Source organism: Bubalus kerabau, chromosome 23 (genome assembly GCF_029407905.1).
Source record: "Bubalus kerabau isolate K-KA32 ecotype Philippines breed swamp buffalo chromosome 23, PCC_UOA_SB_1v2, whole genome shotgun sequence".
Lineage (NCBI taxonomy): Eukaryota > Metazoa > Chordata > Mammalia > Artiodactyla > Bovidae > Bubalus > Bubalus kerabau.
Genome location: NC_073646.1, coordinates 1,954,069 through 1,967,957, shown reverse-complemented (window position 1 = coordinate 1,967,957; position 13,889 = coordinate 1,954,069). Strand labels below are relative to the sequence as shown.

Here is a 13,889-nt window from a genome sequence, read left to right as displayed (position 1 = left end):
CACTCTCCACACTGACCCCCACGTGACCAGGATGGAAGACAGCCGGGGCATGCAGCTGGCTTGACTTGTTCAAGGCAAAGAGCTGGGTCAGGAGGGAAGCACAAGGTTGCTGGGCCCTGCGGGTGGCCTTGGGGGCCCTGGGGGCCTGGGGGACTAGGGGCGGCCAGCACCCTGATGCTAACAGCAAATGCTTGGTAGCCTGCTCCTCTGGCCTGTTCATTTGAACTGTCATGGTGGTGGGGGCTGCAGGACTACATGTCCTAAGCGGACATCCCCAGGGGGGCTCTGCACCCCTGGTTTGGGGGTGTCTGTGGTGGGGGAGGGGGCAGGCTGTGGATAGTGTTTGGTCTCAGAGCAGTGGCCTGGGGCTCACCCTGGTCTGGGAAGGCTACGTAACTGGCAGTGTCTCTTGTTTAAAAGGCAGGTAATGACTTTTTCATTCTTTTTGAGTCTCTCCATGAGTCTGGCCCTTCTCTGCACAGGGACACCCACAAAGTGAGCCCACAACCTCCAGCGTAGGCACGGCTGGGTGGTAGGGAAGCGGGTCTGACCCCCACCCCGGCCCCCACCTTGTTCCACCGTCCAGGGACTTTCTCACCCACACCAAACGGCTTGGCCCATGCAGGCTGCAGGGTGTGAGTGGTGATGTGACTCCAGGTCACCCATGCCCTAGACCCCCGGTCCAAGTCTCACTGTCCAGCCAGGAGGAGGGACCAGAGAGCCCAGTGGACCTACGTCCACGCCCCAGGCCCTCCCGTCCTGGCCATTGGCAACGGAGCGGGTGGCCCTGAGTGGCTCCTGGCGCAGACTGGGTCCAGGGAGCCCAGCTGGGAAGGCACTCCCAGCCCCTCCTCCTGCCTGCCCTCCAACCACGCCCTGGCTAGGAAGAGGGTCCGAGGGGACTTTCCTCTGTCTGGAGAGGGGGTGAAGCAGGCAGGGCCCCAGCTTCTGGGTGCAGACACGGCCGGAAGGGGCCTGGAGGGCGTCTTGTGGCCCTGGAGTTGCCTGGTGGAACCCTGCTTCCTGTCTGCATCTCAGAGGCCACCTGTGTAGAGGGCAGGCTCCGCTGCTGCCACCTGTCCCGGCCTGGGAAGGCCTGTCTCCTCACTGGAGGGGTCCAGGGTTATTGTCGAAAGCCTGCCAGGACCCCATCCCCTAGCAAACCTAAAACCTGTGGCGGAGAGCCTGGATTCCCGCAGCTGCACAGCTGGCCTGCCCTTGGCGTCCCATCCCTGGAAAAAGGCCCTGAGAGCCCACATCTCTGCTGTCTGCTGTGTGGCCTGGGGAGCTCCCTCTTCCTGCAGGGAGTCAGGGAGGACCTGTCACCTCCGTTTGTCCCCATGTGGACACTGTCACGTGGCAGCAAGTGGCCGACTCAGCAGGGCTAGGTCAGACCCCAAGCATCTTGGCTGCAAAGACTTTTTTCCCCAACTGGGCAGGGATTGGAGCCAGTGCCACCCCCTCCAGGAAGCCCTCCCTGGTTCCTGCCGGGCACACTGTCTCCCCTCCTCTATCCTCCAGGACCCTAGTCTTTGGGGTTCCTCAGGAGGGTGTAGTTTTGAGGCCCAGACTGAGCCCAATGGAGACAGCTCAGGCCCTGTGACTGGTGTCTCTGCCCACCCATCCCTGGGTCCCGTGGGCCCCACCACAGATCAGATTGGCACAACCCCAGCTACCCGGCCTGGGGCAGCCTCTTCCTAACTGTCCTCTGTCCGGCCAGGGCCTGATGACTTAGCTGATTAGGACCCTGGGAGGGGCCGGGACTTTCCTGCCCACCTTCCTGCCCCAGCCCCCTGCCCAGCTCCTAAGTGCAGGCTGTGGGTCCTCCAAGATGCTTGAGGTCAGCGGCCCCTTCTTAGGTGTTGGGGAGCTGAGACATGGACATGCTACATTTATGATTAAAAATGATTTGAGACTAAGATGGAGAATAAGCAGCTTTGGCACCTCCCCCAGTGTGTGGCTTCAAGTCAGATTCAGAAGTTGGGAGTCTGGCTGCAGACCAGGGCCTGACCTCTGGGGCTCTGCAAGGTGGACCCCAGTGCCCCTCGGCCCCCCAGCCTTGGTGGAGCTGCAGGGCCCGAGGCTGGCGGGGCAGGAAAGGACTGGGAAACGCAAAGGCAGTCTTGTCTCCGTGGTTCTGGAACCTCACCTTATGTGGAAATCAGTCCTAGAGGATTAATGTCAAAGTACGTCCGCATGTGTGAGTACACACACGTGTGTGCGTGCGTGTATGTGTGTGCATGTGTGACAGTTCAAATCTTCAATGCGTAAACACAAACACCTTCAACTTTACAAAGCCAACGAAAACAATTTTCAACAACTGCAAAAGTTTTAATGCAGTCATTTCATCGAAAACCTCAAAACGACAGGAAGAACTTAAGGACTCCAAGCCTCCCTGCCAGGGAAACACAGAGCTGCCCTAAGGCAAACCCTGCACCCCAGCAATGAGATAAATGCGATCTACAAAATGAAGCAGTCAAAGAATGCTACTCTTTATAATAATTTAAAATACTGAGTATTGATTATGCCTTTACTCCTTCGACATAGTATGCGTGTGTGCATGCTAGGTGGCTCCAGTCGTGTCTGACCCTCTGTGACCCCACAGACTGCAGCCCACCAGGCTCCTCTGTCCATGGGATTCTCCAGGCAAGAATACTAGAGTGGGTTGCCATGCCCTCCTCCAGGGGATCTTCCCAACCCGGGGATGGGACCTGTGTCCCTTACGTTCTGCATCGGCAGGCAGATTCTTTACCTAGCACCACCTAAGCGCAGACCTGCCCTAAGGCAAACCCCCTTACATTGTGGGCAAGCCTCACAATGTAGTACGTGATACATTTTTTTTTGTATCTTGTGTATCACATACATTATATTATGTATCTTGCATCATGTTTACATTATTACACTTCAATGACATGATAGATTAGGTCTCAAGTTTGTTTCCAGGGTATGTCTCACATTGTGTCAAGATGTTGGATTCAAAGAAAACCAGAGCAACAAGGGAGCAGAGACCCCAGTACAGACTGGGCTCCAGTCTGAAGGAAGCAAGTGGGGATTGAGGGTCAGGGAGCAAGGGGTTGATGGATGGAGCATTTCTAAGCAGAGACAGCATGTCTGGGGGAATTCTGGTTAAACCAACCTACAGAGGCTCCTGACACAGCCCAGGGAGATGAAACCTTGGGTGAGGAGTGAGGGTTCTGATCAGATATCAAGGGTGATCAGGTACTAAGGGCAGGGATCTTGCTGAATCAGCAAGGTTCCTGGTAAAGTAGGGTGTAACCAGGAAGGGCGCCGCTAGGCCAGGAGAAGGTTCAGGGGCTGCAGTGATGAGGGGAGCGCTGTGATGCCCACAGGTGGGAGGAGACAGGGGACCAGCCTTTCTGGAGATGATATAGCATTGCCAAGGGGTTGTAGGGAATCTGCTCCAGACACAACAGCCAATGAGGAGACAGCGCTAGGAGGCTGACAGCAAGAGCAGCCTGTGCGTAAGCAGGAACACAGTCCCAGTGAAGACAGTTGGGAGGCAGGGGCCCAGGCGTGTCTCTGAGATGAACTGGGACAGTTGTGGGGGTGGTCCCCTGGGGGCTACCTGACAACAGCAGTGGACGCTCTGCCCTGCAAGAGACATGTGCTCTATGGCATGAGCCAGGGAGCAGAGAAGAGGCCCTGGGCTCGAGGGGCAGGGCAGGGCCACCCCCACAGCTAGGTGGGTGCCCAGGGGTGGGGGACCCACAGAGATGGTGGCTGCACCCAGCTGGGCCCTGGGGCCCTCCCCTCCCTCGGCGACACTGCAGCCAGAGACAGGCAGGACCACGTCTGCTCTCCATGCTTTTTAATGAGTGTCAGCAGCCCCTGCCAGCTCCCTGAGCTGAGTGGGGAGGGGGCTGGGGCAGGGGTTCAGGGCAGGGAGGGGTCAGCAGAGAGGGGTCAGCCAGGAGGGGGGTCATCGGGGATGGGCATTGCGGCAGGGGCCTGGGGAAGGTGGGGGAAGGTCGCCTCCTCGGCCGAAAGCAGCGGTGTGGGGACAGAGGGGGCCAGCTCCTCCGTTGACCCAGGGGGCGGCCTGGGGACCAGGCTCAGGGCCCCTGGGGGACGTACTGGTGGATCCAGTCCAGGTAGGAGGTGACGCGGGTGTAGATGCCAGGCCGGTTGGGCTTCGCGCAGCCGTCGCCCCAGCTGACCACCCCCGCCTGCAGCCAGGTGCCGTTCACCTTGCAGACCAGGGGCCCTCCAGAGTCGCCCTGCGGGGTTGGGTGGAGGAGTCAGTGCGGCTGCAAAACCGGGCGGTGGGGGCTGGGGGCGGGTGCTGACCCACCTGGCAGGAGTCCCTCCTGCTGTCCCCAGCACACAAGTTATCCTCCTGCACTATGGGTATGTTGTCCCCCGTGGACAGGCCAGAGTGGTACTTCCTGTCACAGACACTGTTCTCCACGACGGGCACCTTCACCTGCTTCAGGGGGAACGGGGGCGGCAGGCGCCCTGGGGGGAGGGGGCAGAGGGAGGCAGCATCAGAGGGAAGCAGGCGGTGGGGACCCTGGTCCCCAGAGGAAACACCAGAGCCTGGAGCCTGGCCCCGCCCCATCCTGGGGTCCCCGACACTCACTTCTATTGTCCACGTTGCCCCAGCCCGTCACCCAGCACTGCGTCCCCGGGGGGAAGGTCTCCGACTTAGGGGGCAGGGTGACCGGCTGGACATGACAGGAGATGCTCACGGGCTCGTCCAGCTCCAGCAGGGCGATGTCCGCCCCGTTCTCAACACTGTAGTAGTTGGGGTGGGGGATGATCCTGCTGATGGGCAGCAGCTGGTCCTGGTAATACAGGTGCTGCTCCCGCAGCTGCACCCTGAAGTATGAGGGGCCATGGACTTCCCTGGGGACAGAGACGGGCCCCTACTCAGAGCTGAGCCACCCTCGGGACACCCAGGAGCCTGGGTGGAGCCCCAGGCGCACCCCACCTGCAGGCCCCCTGGAGACTCACGGTCCGACGCAGTGGGCTGCGGTCAGCACCCACTGGGGGTGGATCAGGGAGCCCCCGCAGTGGTGCCTCCAGTACCAATGGCTGACTCTCAGGCTCACCTGCCAGGGCCACCTGCTCCCAGGGGCCTCCTGCCCCCCGACGATGCCCGCGCGCTGCAGGGCCTGGCCTGGGGCTGGAGCAGGAAGCCTTCAACCCTGGGCTCCTCTGAACCCACCACCCGCCCCTGGGCTTGTGGGGGTGGGGGAGGGCAGAGACCCTGCGGGCCCGGGGTCAGGACTCACCAGGGGCTGCAGAGACCAGGCTCAGCAGGAGGGCCAGTGCCAGCAGATGGAGCATCTGGAAGGAGCAGGGAGGGGTCTGGGGGTGCGAGTCTGGGGGTGTGGGGTCTGGGGTCTGGGGTGTGGGGTCCGGTGGCATTCGGCCCTTGATCAGGGGGTCTGTCCACGCCAGGGTTCTGGGGCCTCAGTGCTCGCCCAGCCAGCTACACAGTGACGCCCGGTGTCAGGGTCCTGCTGGGGGGCTCACCTTGGCAGGTCCAGGCTGCTCTTGCCCAGCCTGCTCTCTCTGCCCCTTTATCCTCACAGACAACGACAGGGTCAGAGGAGGGGGCGGGTCCTCCAATCCAGGGGAGTGGGGGAGGAAGTGGATGACTCAGACCAGAGCGAGTCCATCTGGTCAGGAAGGGGCCCTGCCGCCCCCGTTCACACCAGCAGACCCGATTCCTCCATGTGGTCCCATATCCATCTCTGGCTGTTATCTGAGAACTTAACTCTACCATCAGGGGAGCCTTGTTATCTGGGGATCTGAGTGCCATCGCAGAGGGACAGGCCGAGGGATGTGACGGGGAGGGTACAGGAGAGGCCAGAGCCACCTTCCCTGGACGCCCCCCCACCAGGCCCAGCACCCCTGTCCCCCACCTGCAGGCCGGGTGAGCCCCATCCCTGTCCACCCACCCTGCCTCCTCACTCTCCCCTGGGCCTGCTGGTCACCTGGTTCTGCAGCCCATCCGCCCTCCTCACCTCATGGCCTCCTGACCCCTGCCTCCCCTTCCCCACCATCCATGTGGCACCTCCTGTCCTGCCCGCACCCTGCTGGGACACCAGCCTGGCTCTGGGGCCCTCCTGTCCCTGGCTGGCTCTCTTGCACGCCCTAGGGGTGTACTCAGCTGGATTTCTGGGGGTCGGCACCCCTGGAGACAGGCAGGAAGACAGACTGCCCGTGCTCCATTTCAGGCGTCCCTCTAGCCGACCCTGGTCACTTATTCTGTCAACAATTCATTCCAGGGCCTCCAGGTGCTGCATCCGGGTCCATGCAGCAGGTTAATGGAGAAGGAACTCTAGGAGCCCACGGTCAGGGGTAGGGGAGAGGGGGAAGCAGGGACAACAGTGATTTGCTGGTGCCCAGGGCCTGCTAGGGGACCAGGCAAGGCTTAGGGAGCCCCGGAGAGCCTTACCTCCAAAGCAGGCTCTGATTGGCTTAGCCCTGGGAAGAGGGCCAATCAGCAGCTTAAGCATGTGCTTGCTCTCATTGGCTAACATTGGACCAATACCTGGCCAGGCCTGGGATGTGGGCGGGGCTAGGTGATGGGAAGCTTTGGACAGACCCCACGTGAGTCCTCCTGAAGACCCTCTAAACTGAGTATCCTTCGTTCATAAAGACCACCTCCTCCTCTTGAAACTCAGCAATAAGTTTAAGCCCCTTGTACAAAATCAGTAATAACCAAATAAATAAATAATTCATTGAAGAAATGTCTAATTTTTAACCTAAAAAGATTCTACCTAGTTAATAACGAAAATCGGAGAAGGCAATGGCACCCCACTCCAGTACTCTTGCCTGGAGAATCCCATGGACGGAGGAGCCTGGTAAGCTGCAGTCCATGGGGTCGCGAAGAGTCGGACACAACTGAGCGACTTCCCTTTCACTTTTCACTTTCATGCATTGGAGAAGGAAATGGCAACCCACTCCAGTGTTCTTGCCTGGAGAATCCCAGGGACGGGAAAAGCCTGGTGGGCTGCTGTCTCTGGGGTCGCACAGAGTCGGACACGACTGAAGTGACTTAGCAACAGCAGCAGCAGCAATAACGAAAATGCGATATAAATTGGGCAATCATGTGGGGGTCAAGTTTGCAAGGTTCTGAGATGCACTTCCCGGTGTTGCAAGGATGCATCCTACGTATCCCACCGGCTGGAGAAGCGATGCTGTTGGCCGATGGCATCCTGTACTCCAGAGCCCTAAACCAGTGGCCTCTTGAGCTTCCTGTGGATTCCTAACTGCTGAATGAATAAATGATGAGTGAAGCTGGTCAGTGCATTCAGCCCCTAGGGTAGCCCCAGGGGAAGTCTCTGTCTGAGGCTGTGGTCTTTGGGGCCAGGGATGGGGGTCCTGCCTCCCCAGGCATCGCAAGCCACTGGCCTGAGGTGGGACCTGAAGTGAGAAAGGACAGGAGGAGGACTCCCAGGGAGGAGCCTGGGGGATGCCCTGAGAGCCTCAATCTGCTAAGGACAGGGTGATGCAGAGAAAGTGGGGCTGGGCCACCCCGGGTGAGAGGCCTGTTGCCCCGGGGATGATGGACCTGGGGGCAGGTCTCCCCAGGGGTGGTCCTTGGGAGTGACAGGGCAGTGTGGAGGAGATCGGAGTTGGGGAGTGTGTGTCAGGAGGGACCAGCTGACCGGCCATCGCTGACCTGCCCACCAGGTCGCGGTCTCAGAGTGGAGGTCTGGCTGCAGCTGTGACTCTGGGCTGGGACCTCCGAGGAGGGCGTGGGGAGCACAGCTGGACCTGGAGCACTGGCGTCTGCCGACTCTCCTGCCTGTGACCATGGCCTCAGTTCCCACAAGGAGGAAACGCTGAGGTGGACTGGACCCAGTGCTTCCTGCCCCAGGCCCAGCCTATGGCCTGTGCTCTCCCTGCCAGGGAGGGGTCATGGGTCGAGGGTCAGAGAGCAGGAAGCCTGGAGAGCCCATGATGTGGGCCAGTCAGGACAGCCACAGTCCTCACCCAGCTCACCTGCAGTAAGGTACTGGCTGACCAGAGGTCCACTAGGTTGTCCTGTGGGCAGAATGGGGTGAGGACCAGGAGGCCAGACAGCCAGGGAGTCCCTGTTCTCCACTTCCCAAGCCTGGGCTCACCTGCCCGACCTCCCTGGGGTCCCGGGGACGCAGCATATCCAGCTGGCCTATAGGGGCTGCCCTCTGGGTCAGGTCATCCTGGCTGGTGGTCTGCAGGGCAGCAGGGGAGGCTCGGGTCGGGGGGAGCTCTACAGGGGAAAGGGGGCAGCAGCCCTGTGCTGCTGAGTCACCCTCACACGGGATGCCAGGCACCCGCAGTGGCCGCGAGAGGGTGTTACCAGTGCAGGGTGATGTCCAGAGTGTTAGGACAGTAGCCTGAAAAGAGACTCAGAAACACAGTCCCTTGTTTTCAGGAGACAGAGATGGGGACCTTCCTAGCACATGTTTCTGGAACAACTGTGTCATCTGTGTGGGAAGAGAGGTGAGCCTTGGTGCTCGCCTTGTAACATACACAGAGAAACTGTTCACAGTGGACACTAGGCCTCAGTGTAGACAATAAAACTGTAAAACATGGGAGAGAAACTATAGCGGGAAATCCTGACCTGGAGGAAGGCGAGGAGACTCGGAAACCACCAAGAGAAACAGAAGAGCTGGTGAGTTTCTGAGTCAGAAGAAACTGGACCTCGCCAAATTGAAAACTTACGCTCTGAGAGACACCGTTAAGAAAGTGAAAGTGTAACCCACCCACTGAGCAGGATATCTGTGAGGCAAGGGCCAGGTAAAGCGAGGAGAGGAGGAGGCTTACAACCCCTCAGATGACACCCCACTGATTTAAAGGGGCAACAGCTTGTGTAGATGCTTCTTCAAAGGTGAAGCACCTTCTTCCTCATCAGGAAAGTGCAGAGAGGAGATGCCGCCACTCACCCTCTGAAACGCAGGGACACCCCGGGCTCTGCCCACTGCCTCCCCATGTCCCTTCCTCTGAGCTGGGCAGTTGGGTGGGCGCTCACTCGAGAGGGGATCAGTGTTGCAGAAAAGAGAGGAGGGTGCCAGCGGAGCACAAGGGCTTGTGTTCAGGCAAGGCTAATGGAGATGGGAGGGTGATGGACACGTGGGCATTAGCCAAATAAGTCGATGGATTAGGGGCAGAACTGGGTTTTACCCACCGGAGAAGGCAGGAGATAGGAGACGGGGCTGCAGTAAACCCCGAGGTGTGGAGCTGGGGTTGGGGAAAGCTGGTGGCTTCGGTGTAGACACTGAACCGTACAGTTCAGTAAATACAGGAGGTGTGAGCCTGTGTGTGTGCTCATGTGTCAGCCCATGTGTGCATGTGTGTGATCCCTTGTGCACGTGTGTACATGTCTGTGTTCACATGCCAGTCCGTGTGTGCATGTGTGTGCCTGTGTGTGCTCATGTGTGAGACCCTGTGCAATTCCCTAGCTGTGTCCCTGGGAGCACCCAGGAGCCTCACTGTCACTGTCCCTGGAGTTCACGGGTGCATCTACACCACTTTGGAAAGTTTTCTGTAAATCTAAACCTGTTCTAAAAAATTACATTAAAAAAAAGAAATACAGAATAGCGTTTGAGGCCCAGCTCAACCCTGTGACTGACGTCTCTGTGCCCACCCGTCCCTGGGTCCCGTGGGCCCCACCGCAGATCAGATGGGCACAGCCCCAGCTGCCCAGCCTGGGGCAGCCCCTTGATAACCGTCCTCTGCCTGGCCTGGGCCTGATGACTGAGCTGATTAGGCCCCTGGGAGGGGACCTTCCTGCCCCTCCTTCTTGCCCCAGCCCCCTGCCCAGCTCCTAAGCACAGGCTGCGGGTCCTCCAGAAAGCTTGAGATCAGTGGCCCCCTCTTAGGTGTGGGGGACCTGAGGCATGGGGTTGGGTGGGGAGCTGCTTGATGATCCATGGCGGTGGGGGACAGAGGCAGTGGGGGGCAGACTTGTCTCCTACCCGCCAATCCTGGGTTCAGAGCCTTGGCCCAACAGTGTGCGCTCCGCGTTTGATCAGCTGACAAATCAGGATGATAGAGGCTCTACCTATGCTCTGAGCCCATGGGGACTATACACCTAGGAAGGTGGCCTTGGGGGAGGCCCCGGGGTGGTGAGAACTGGAGCCCAGGCCACCCCTCCCAGGGCCCAGGAGGCCTGGTGTGGGGGCAGGAGAATCAGTGACCAGGGTCTGCTGGAGGGATGCCTGAGATGGGGCCTGGGCAGCCCCTGCCTGTTTTGAGGGGTGCTCACCTGAGAAATCCAGCTGAGTACACCCCTAGGGCGTGCAAGAGAGCCAGCCAGGGACAGGAGGGCCCCAGAGCCAGGCTGATGTCCCAGCAGGGTGCGGGCAGGACAGGAGGTGCCACATGGATGGTGGGGAAGGGGAGGCAGGGGTCAGGAGGCCATGAAGTGAGGAGGGCGGATGGGCTGCAGAACCAGGTGACCAGCAGGCCCAGGGGAGAGTGAGGAGGCAGGGTGGGTGGACAGGGATGGGGCTCACCCGGCCTGCAGGTGGGGGACAGGGGTGCTGGGCCTGGTGGGGGGGCGTCCAGGGAAGGTGGCTCTGGCCTCTCCTGTACCCTCCCCGTCACATCCCTCGGCCTGTCCCTCTGCGATGGCACTCAGATCCCCAGATAACAAGGCTCCCCTGATGGTAGAGTTAAGTTCTCAGATAACAGCCAGAGATGGATATGGGACCACATGGAGGAATCGGGTCTGCTGGTGTGAACGGGGGCGGCAGGGCCCCTTCCTGACCAGATGGACTCGCTCTGGTCTGAGTCATCCACTTCCTCCCCCACTCCCCTGGATTGGAGGACCCGCCCCCTCCTCTGACCCTGTCGTTGTCTGTGAGGATAAAGGGGCAGAGAGAGCAGGCTGGGCAAGAGCAGCCTGGACCTGCCAAGGTGAGCCCCCCAGCAGGACCCTGACACCGGGCGTCACTGTGTAGCTGGCTGGGCGAGCACTGAGGCCCCAGAACCCTGGCGTGGACAGACCCCCTGATCAAGGGCCCAACGCCACCGGACCCCACACCCCAGACACCACACCCTACACCCCACACCCAGACCCCACACCCCCAGACCCCAGATCCAGACCCAGACCCCACACCCCATTTCCCCAGACAACACACCCTCAGACCCCCGCACCCTCAGATTCCATACCTCCAGCCCCTCACCACAGACACCACACCCCCAGACCCCAGACCCCACACCCCCAGACCGCACACCCCCAGACTCTACCCCTAGACCCCTCCCTGCTCCTTCCAGATGCTCCATCTGCTGGCGCTGGCCCTCCTGCTGAGCCTGGTCTCTGCAGCCCCTGGTGAGTCCTGACCCCGGGCCCGCAGGGTCTCTGCCCTCCCCCACCCCCACAAGCCCAGGGGCGGGTGGTGGGTTCAGAGGAGCCCAGGGTTGAAGGCTTCCTGCTCCAGCCCCAGGCCAGGCCCTGCAGCGCGCGGGCATCGTCGGGGGGCAGGAGGCCCCTGGGAGCAGGTGGCCCTGGCAGGTGAGCCTGAGAGTCAGCCGTCGGTACTGGAGGCACCACTGCGGGGGCTCCCTGATCCACCCCCAGTGGGTGCTGACCGCAGCCCACTGCGTCGGACCGTGAGTCTCCAGGGGGCCTGCAGGTGGGGTGCGCCTGGGGCTCCACCCAGGCTCCTGGGTGTCCCGAGGGTGGCTCAGCTCTGAGTAGGGGCCCGTCTCTGTCCCCAGGGAAGTCCATGGCCCCTCATACTTCAGGGTGCAGCTGCGGGAGCAGCACCTGTATTACCAGGACCAGCTGCTGCCCATCAGCAGGATCATCCCCCACCCCAACTACTACAGCGTTAAGAACGGGGCGGACATCGCCCTGCTGGAGCTGGACAAGCTTGTGAACATCTCCTGGCACGTCCAGCCAGTCACCCTGCCCCCTAAGTCGGAGACCTTCCCCCCGGGGACGCAGTGCTGGGTGACGGGCTGGGGCAACGTGGACAATAGAAGTGAGTGTCGGGGACCCCAGGATGGGGCGGGGCCAGGCTCCAGGCTCTGGTGTTTCTCTGGGGACCAGGGTCCCCACAGCCTGCTTCCCCCTGATGCTGCCTCCCTCTGCCCCCTCCCCCCAGGGCGCCTGCCGCCCCCGTTCCCCCTGAAGCAGGTGAAGGTACCCGTCGTGGAGAACAGTGTCTGTGACAGGAAGTACCACTCTGGCCTGTCCACGGGGGACAACGTCCCCATCGTCCGGGAAGACATGCTGTGTGCTGGGGACAGCGGGAGGGACTCCTGCCAGGTGGGTCAGCGCCCGCCCCCAGCCCCCACTGCCCGGTTTTGCAGCCGCACTGACTCCCCCAACCCACCCCGCAGGGCGACTCTGGAGGGCCTCTGGTCTGCAAGGTGAACGGCACCTGGCTGCAGGCGGGGGTGGTCAGCTGGGGCGATGGCTGTGCGAACCCTAACCGGCCCAGCATCTACACCCGTGTCACTTCCTACCTGGACTGGATCCACCAGTACGTCCCCCAGGGGCCCTGAGCCTGGTCCCCAGGCTGCCCCCTGGGTCAGTGGAGGAGCTGGCCCCCTCTGTCCCCTCAGCGCTGCTTCTGGCCAAGGAGGCGAACTTCCCCCACCTTCCCCGGCCCCCTGTCCCAATGCCCACCCCCGATGACCCCCTCCTGGCTGACCCCTCTCTGCTGACCCCTCCCTGCCCTGACCCCCTGCCCCAGGCCCCTCCCCGCTCAGCTCAGGGTGCAGGCAGGGGCTGCTGACACTCATTAAAGAGCATGGAGAGCAGACGTGGTCCTGCCTGTCTCTGGTTACGGTGTCGCCGAGGGAGGGGAGGGCCCCAGGGCCCAGCTGGGTGCAGCCACCATCTCTGTGGGTCCCCCACCCCTGGGCACCCACCTGGCTGTGGGGGTGGCCCTGCCCTGCCCCTCGAGCCCAGGGCCACTCTCTGCACACTGGCTTGTGTTTTTGGTGAGGTAAAAAGTACCTTTCATGACAGGTAAAGCAACACAGTCATTGAGATGATTCTCGGGGCCCCAGGTACCCAGCAATGAGTCAAGAATCAGATTATCATCCCCTATAGCCTGTCCCCGCCCCAGGGCACTGTCCTAACAATCCAGACTACCCAGCCCGGCAGACAGCCCCTAGGAGGCCTGCCCAGTGACCCCAGACTCTCACCAGAGGATGGGGACTCCCTGGCACCCTGGTCCCCACCCCACCCTGTCCCCCAGGGTGACCTGGAGAACCTCTGTTCCCCAGGGGCCAATACGTCACCCAGGTGAGCTGGGTGAGGACTGTGGTCCACGTCCCTGCTTCTGCACGCAGCCTGGTCAACTGTCTCGCCCTCCTGTCCTCTAGCCCTTGACCCACGACCCGTCCTCGGCACAGAGAGTGGGGGCCACTGCCTGGGCCTGGGGCAAGAACTACCGTAGCAGCCCTGGGTCCGACCCAGCTCAGCGTCTCCTCCTTGTGGGAACTGAGACCAACATCATAGGCAGGAGGATCACAGACCCTAGCACCCCGGGTCCACCTCTGCCCAACGTGGGGGGCTGCTTGCTCTCTGGAGTCCTGCAGTTCTTTGAATCTCCACCAGAAGGAGCCCCTACCGCCTCTGGGCTGGGCAGGGCCAGGCAGGTGGGGAAGCGGGGGAGGGGCTGGCTGCAGCCCAGGGCCCCCATACTGGAGACTCGCTGCCCACCTGGGTTGGAGCAAATAGGTCCCAGCCTCAGCCAGGTAAGTCCCAGATGGCACCTCCCACCACCTGGACCAGCCTGGAGGCAGCCGCTGTCCTGCTGCCATGGGCACCTGCTTTGCTGAGTGGAGGGCAGGGCCTGAATGCTATCAGGGAGCCAACCCTGCACAGGGTACAGCCCCGAACCATGGCCACAGCCACAGCCCGCCATGGAGGACCACAGGTTCTAAGCTGACCCAGCCCCGCTCTG

At 61.3% G+C, this 13,889-nt stretch overlaps 2 protein-coding genes across 2 annotated transcripts; one reads left to right on the top strand and one right to left on the bottom strand.

Annotated features, from left to right (window-relative positions):
- Positions 1-3,824: 3,824 nt before the first annotated feature.
- On the bottom strand, positions 3,825-5,310 carry LOC129637848 (tryptase-2). The gene is made up of 5 exons (XM_055562150.1): positions 5,256-5,310; positions 4,975-5,146; positions 4,601-4,866; positions 4,313-4,476; positions 3,825-4,238 (listed from the first exon to the last, which is right to left on the bottom strand). The coding sequence occupies exons 1-5, from the start codon at positions 5,308-5,310 to the stop codon at positions 4,074-4,076; spliced, it is 822 nt and encodes a 273-aa protein (XP_055418125.1). The 3' UTR covers positions 3,825-4,073.
- A 5,488-nt stretch (positions 5,311-10,798) lies between these two features.
- LOC129637762 (tryptase-2-like) lies at positions 10,799-12,728 on the top strand. The gene is made up of 6 exons (XM_055562029.1): positions 10,799-10,881; positions 11,242-11,296; positions 11,406-11,577; positions 11,686-11,951; positions 12,075-12,238; positions 12,313-12,728. The coding sequence occupies exons 2-6, from the start codon at positions 11,242-11,244 to the stop codon at positions 12,475-12,477; spliced, it is 822 nt and encodes a 273-aa protein (XP_055418004.1). The 5' UTR covers positions 10,799-10,881; the 3' UTR covers positions 12,478-12,728.
- The last annotated feature ends 1,161 nt before the right edge of the window (positions 12,729-13,889 follow it).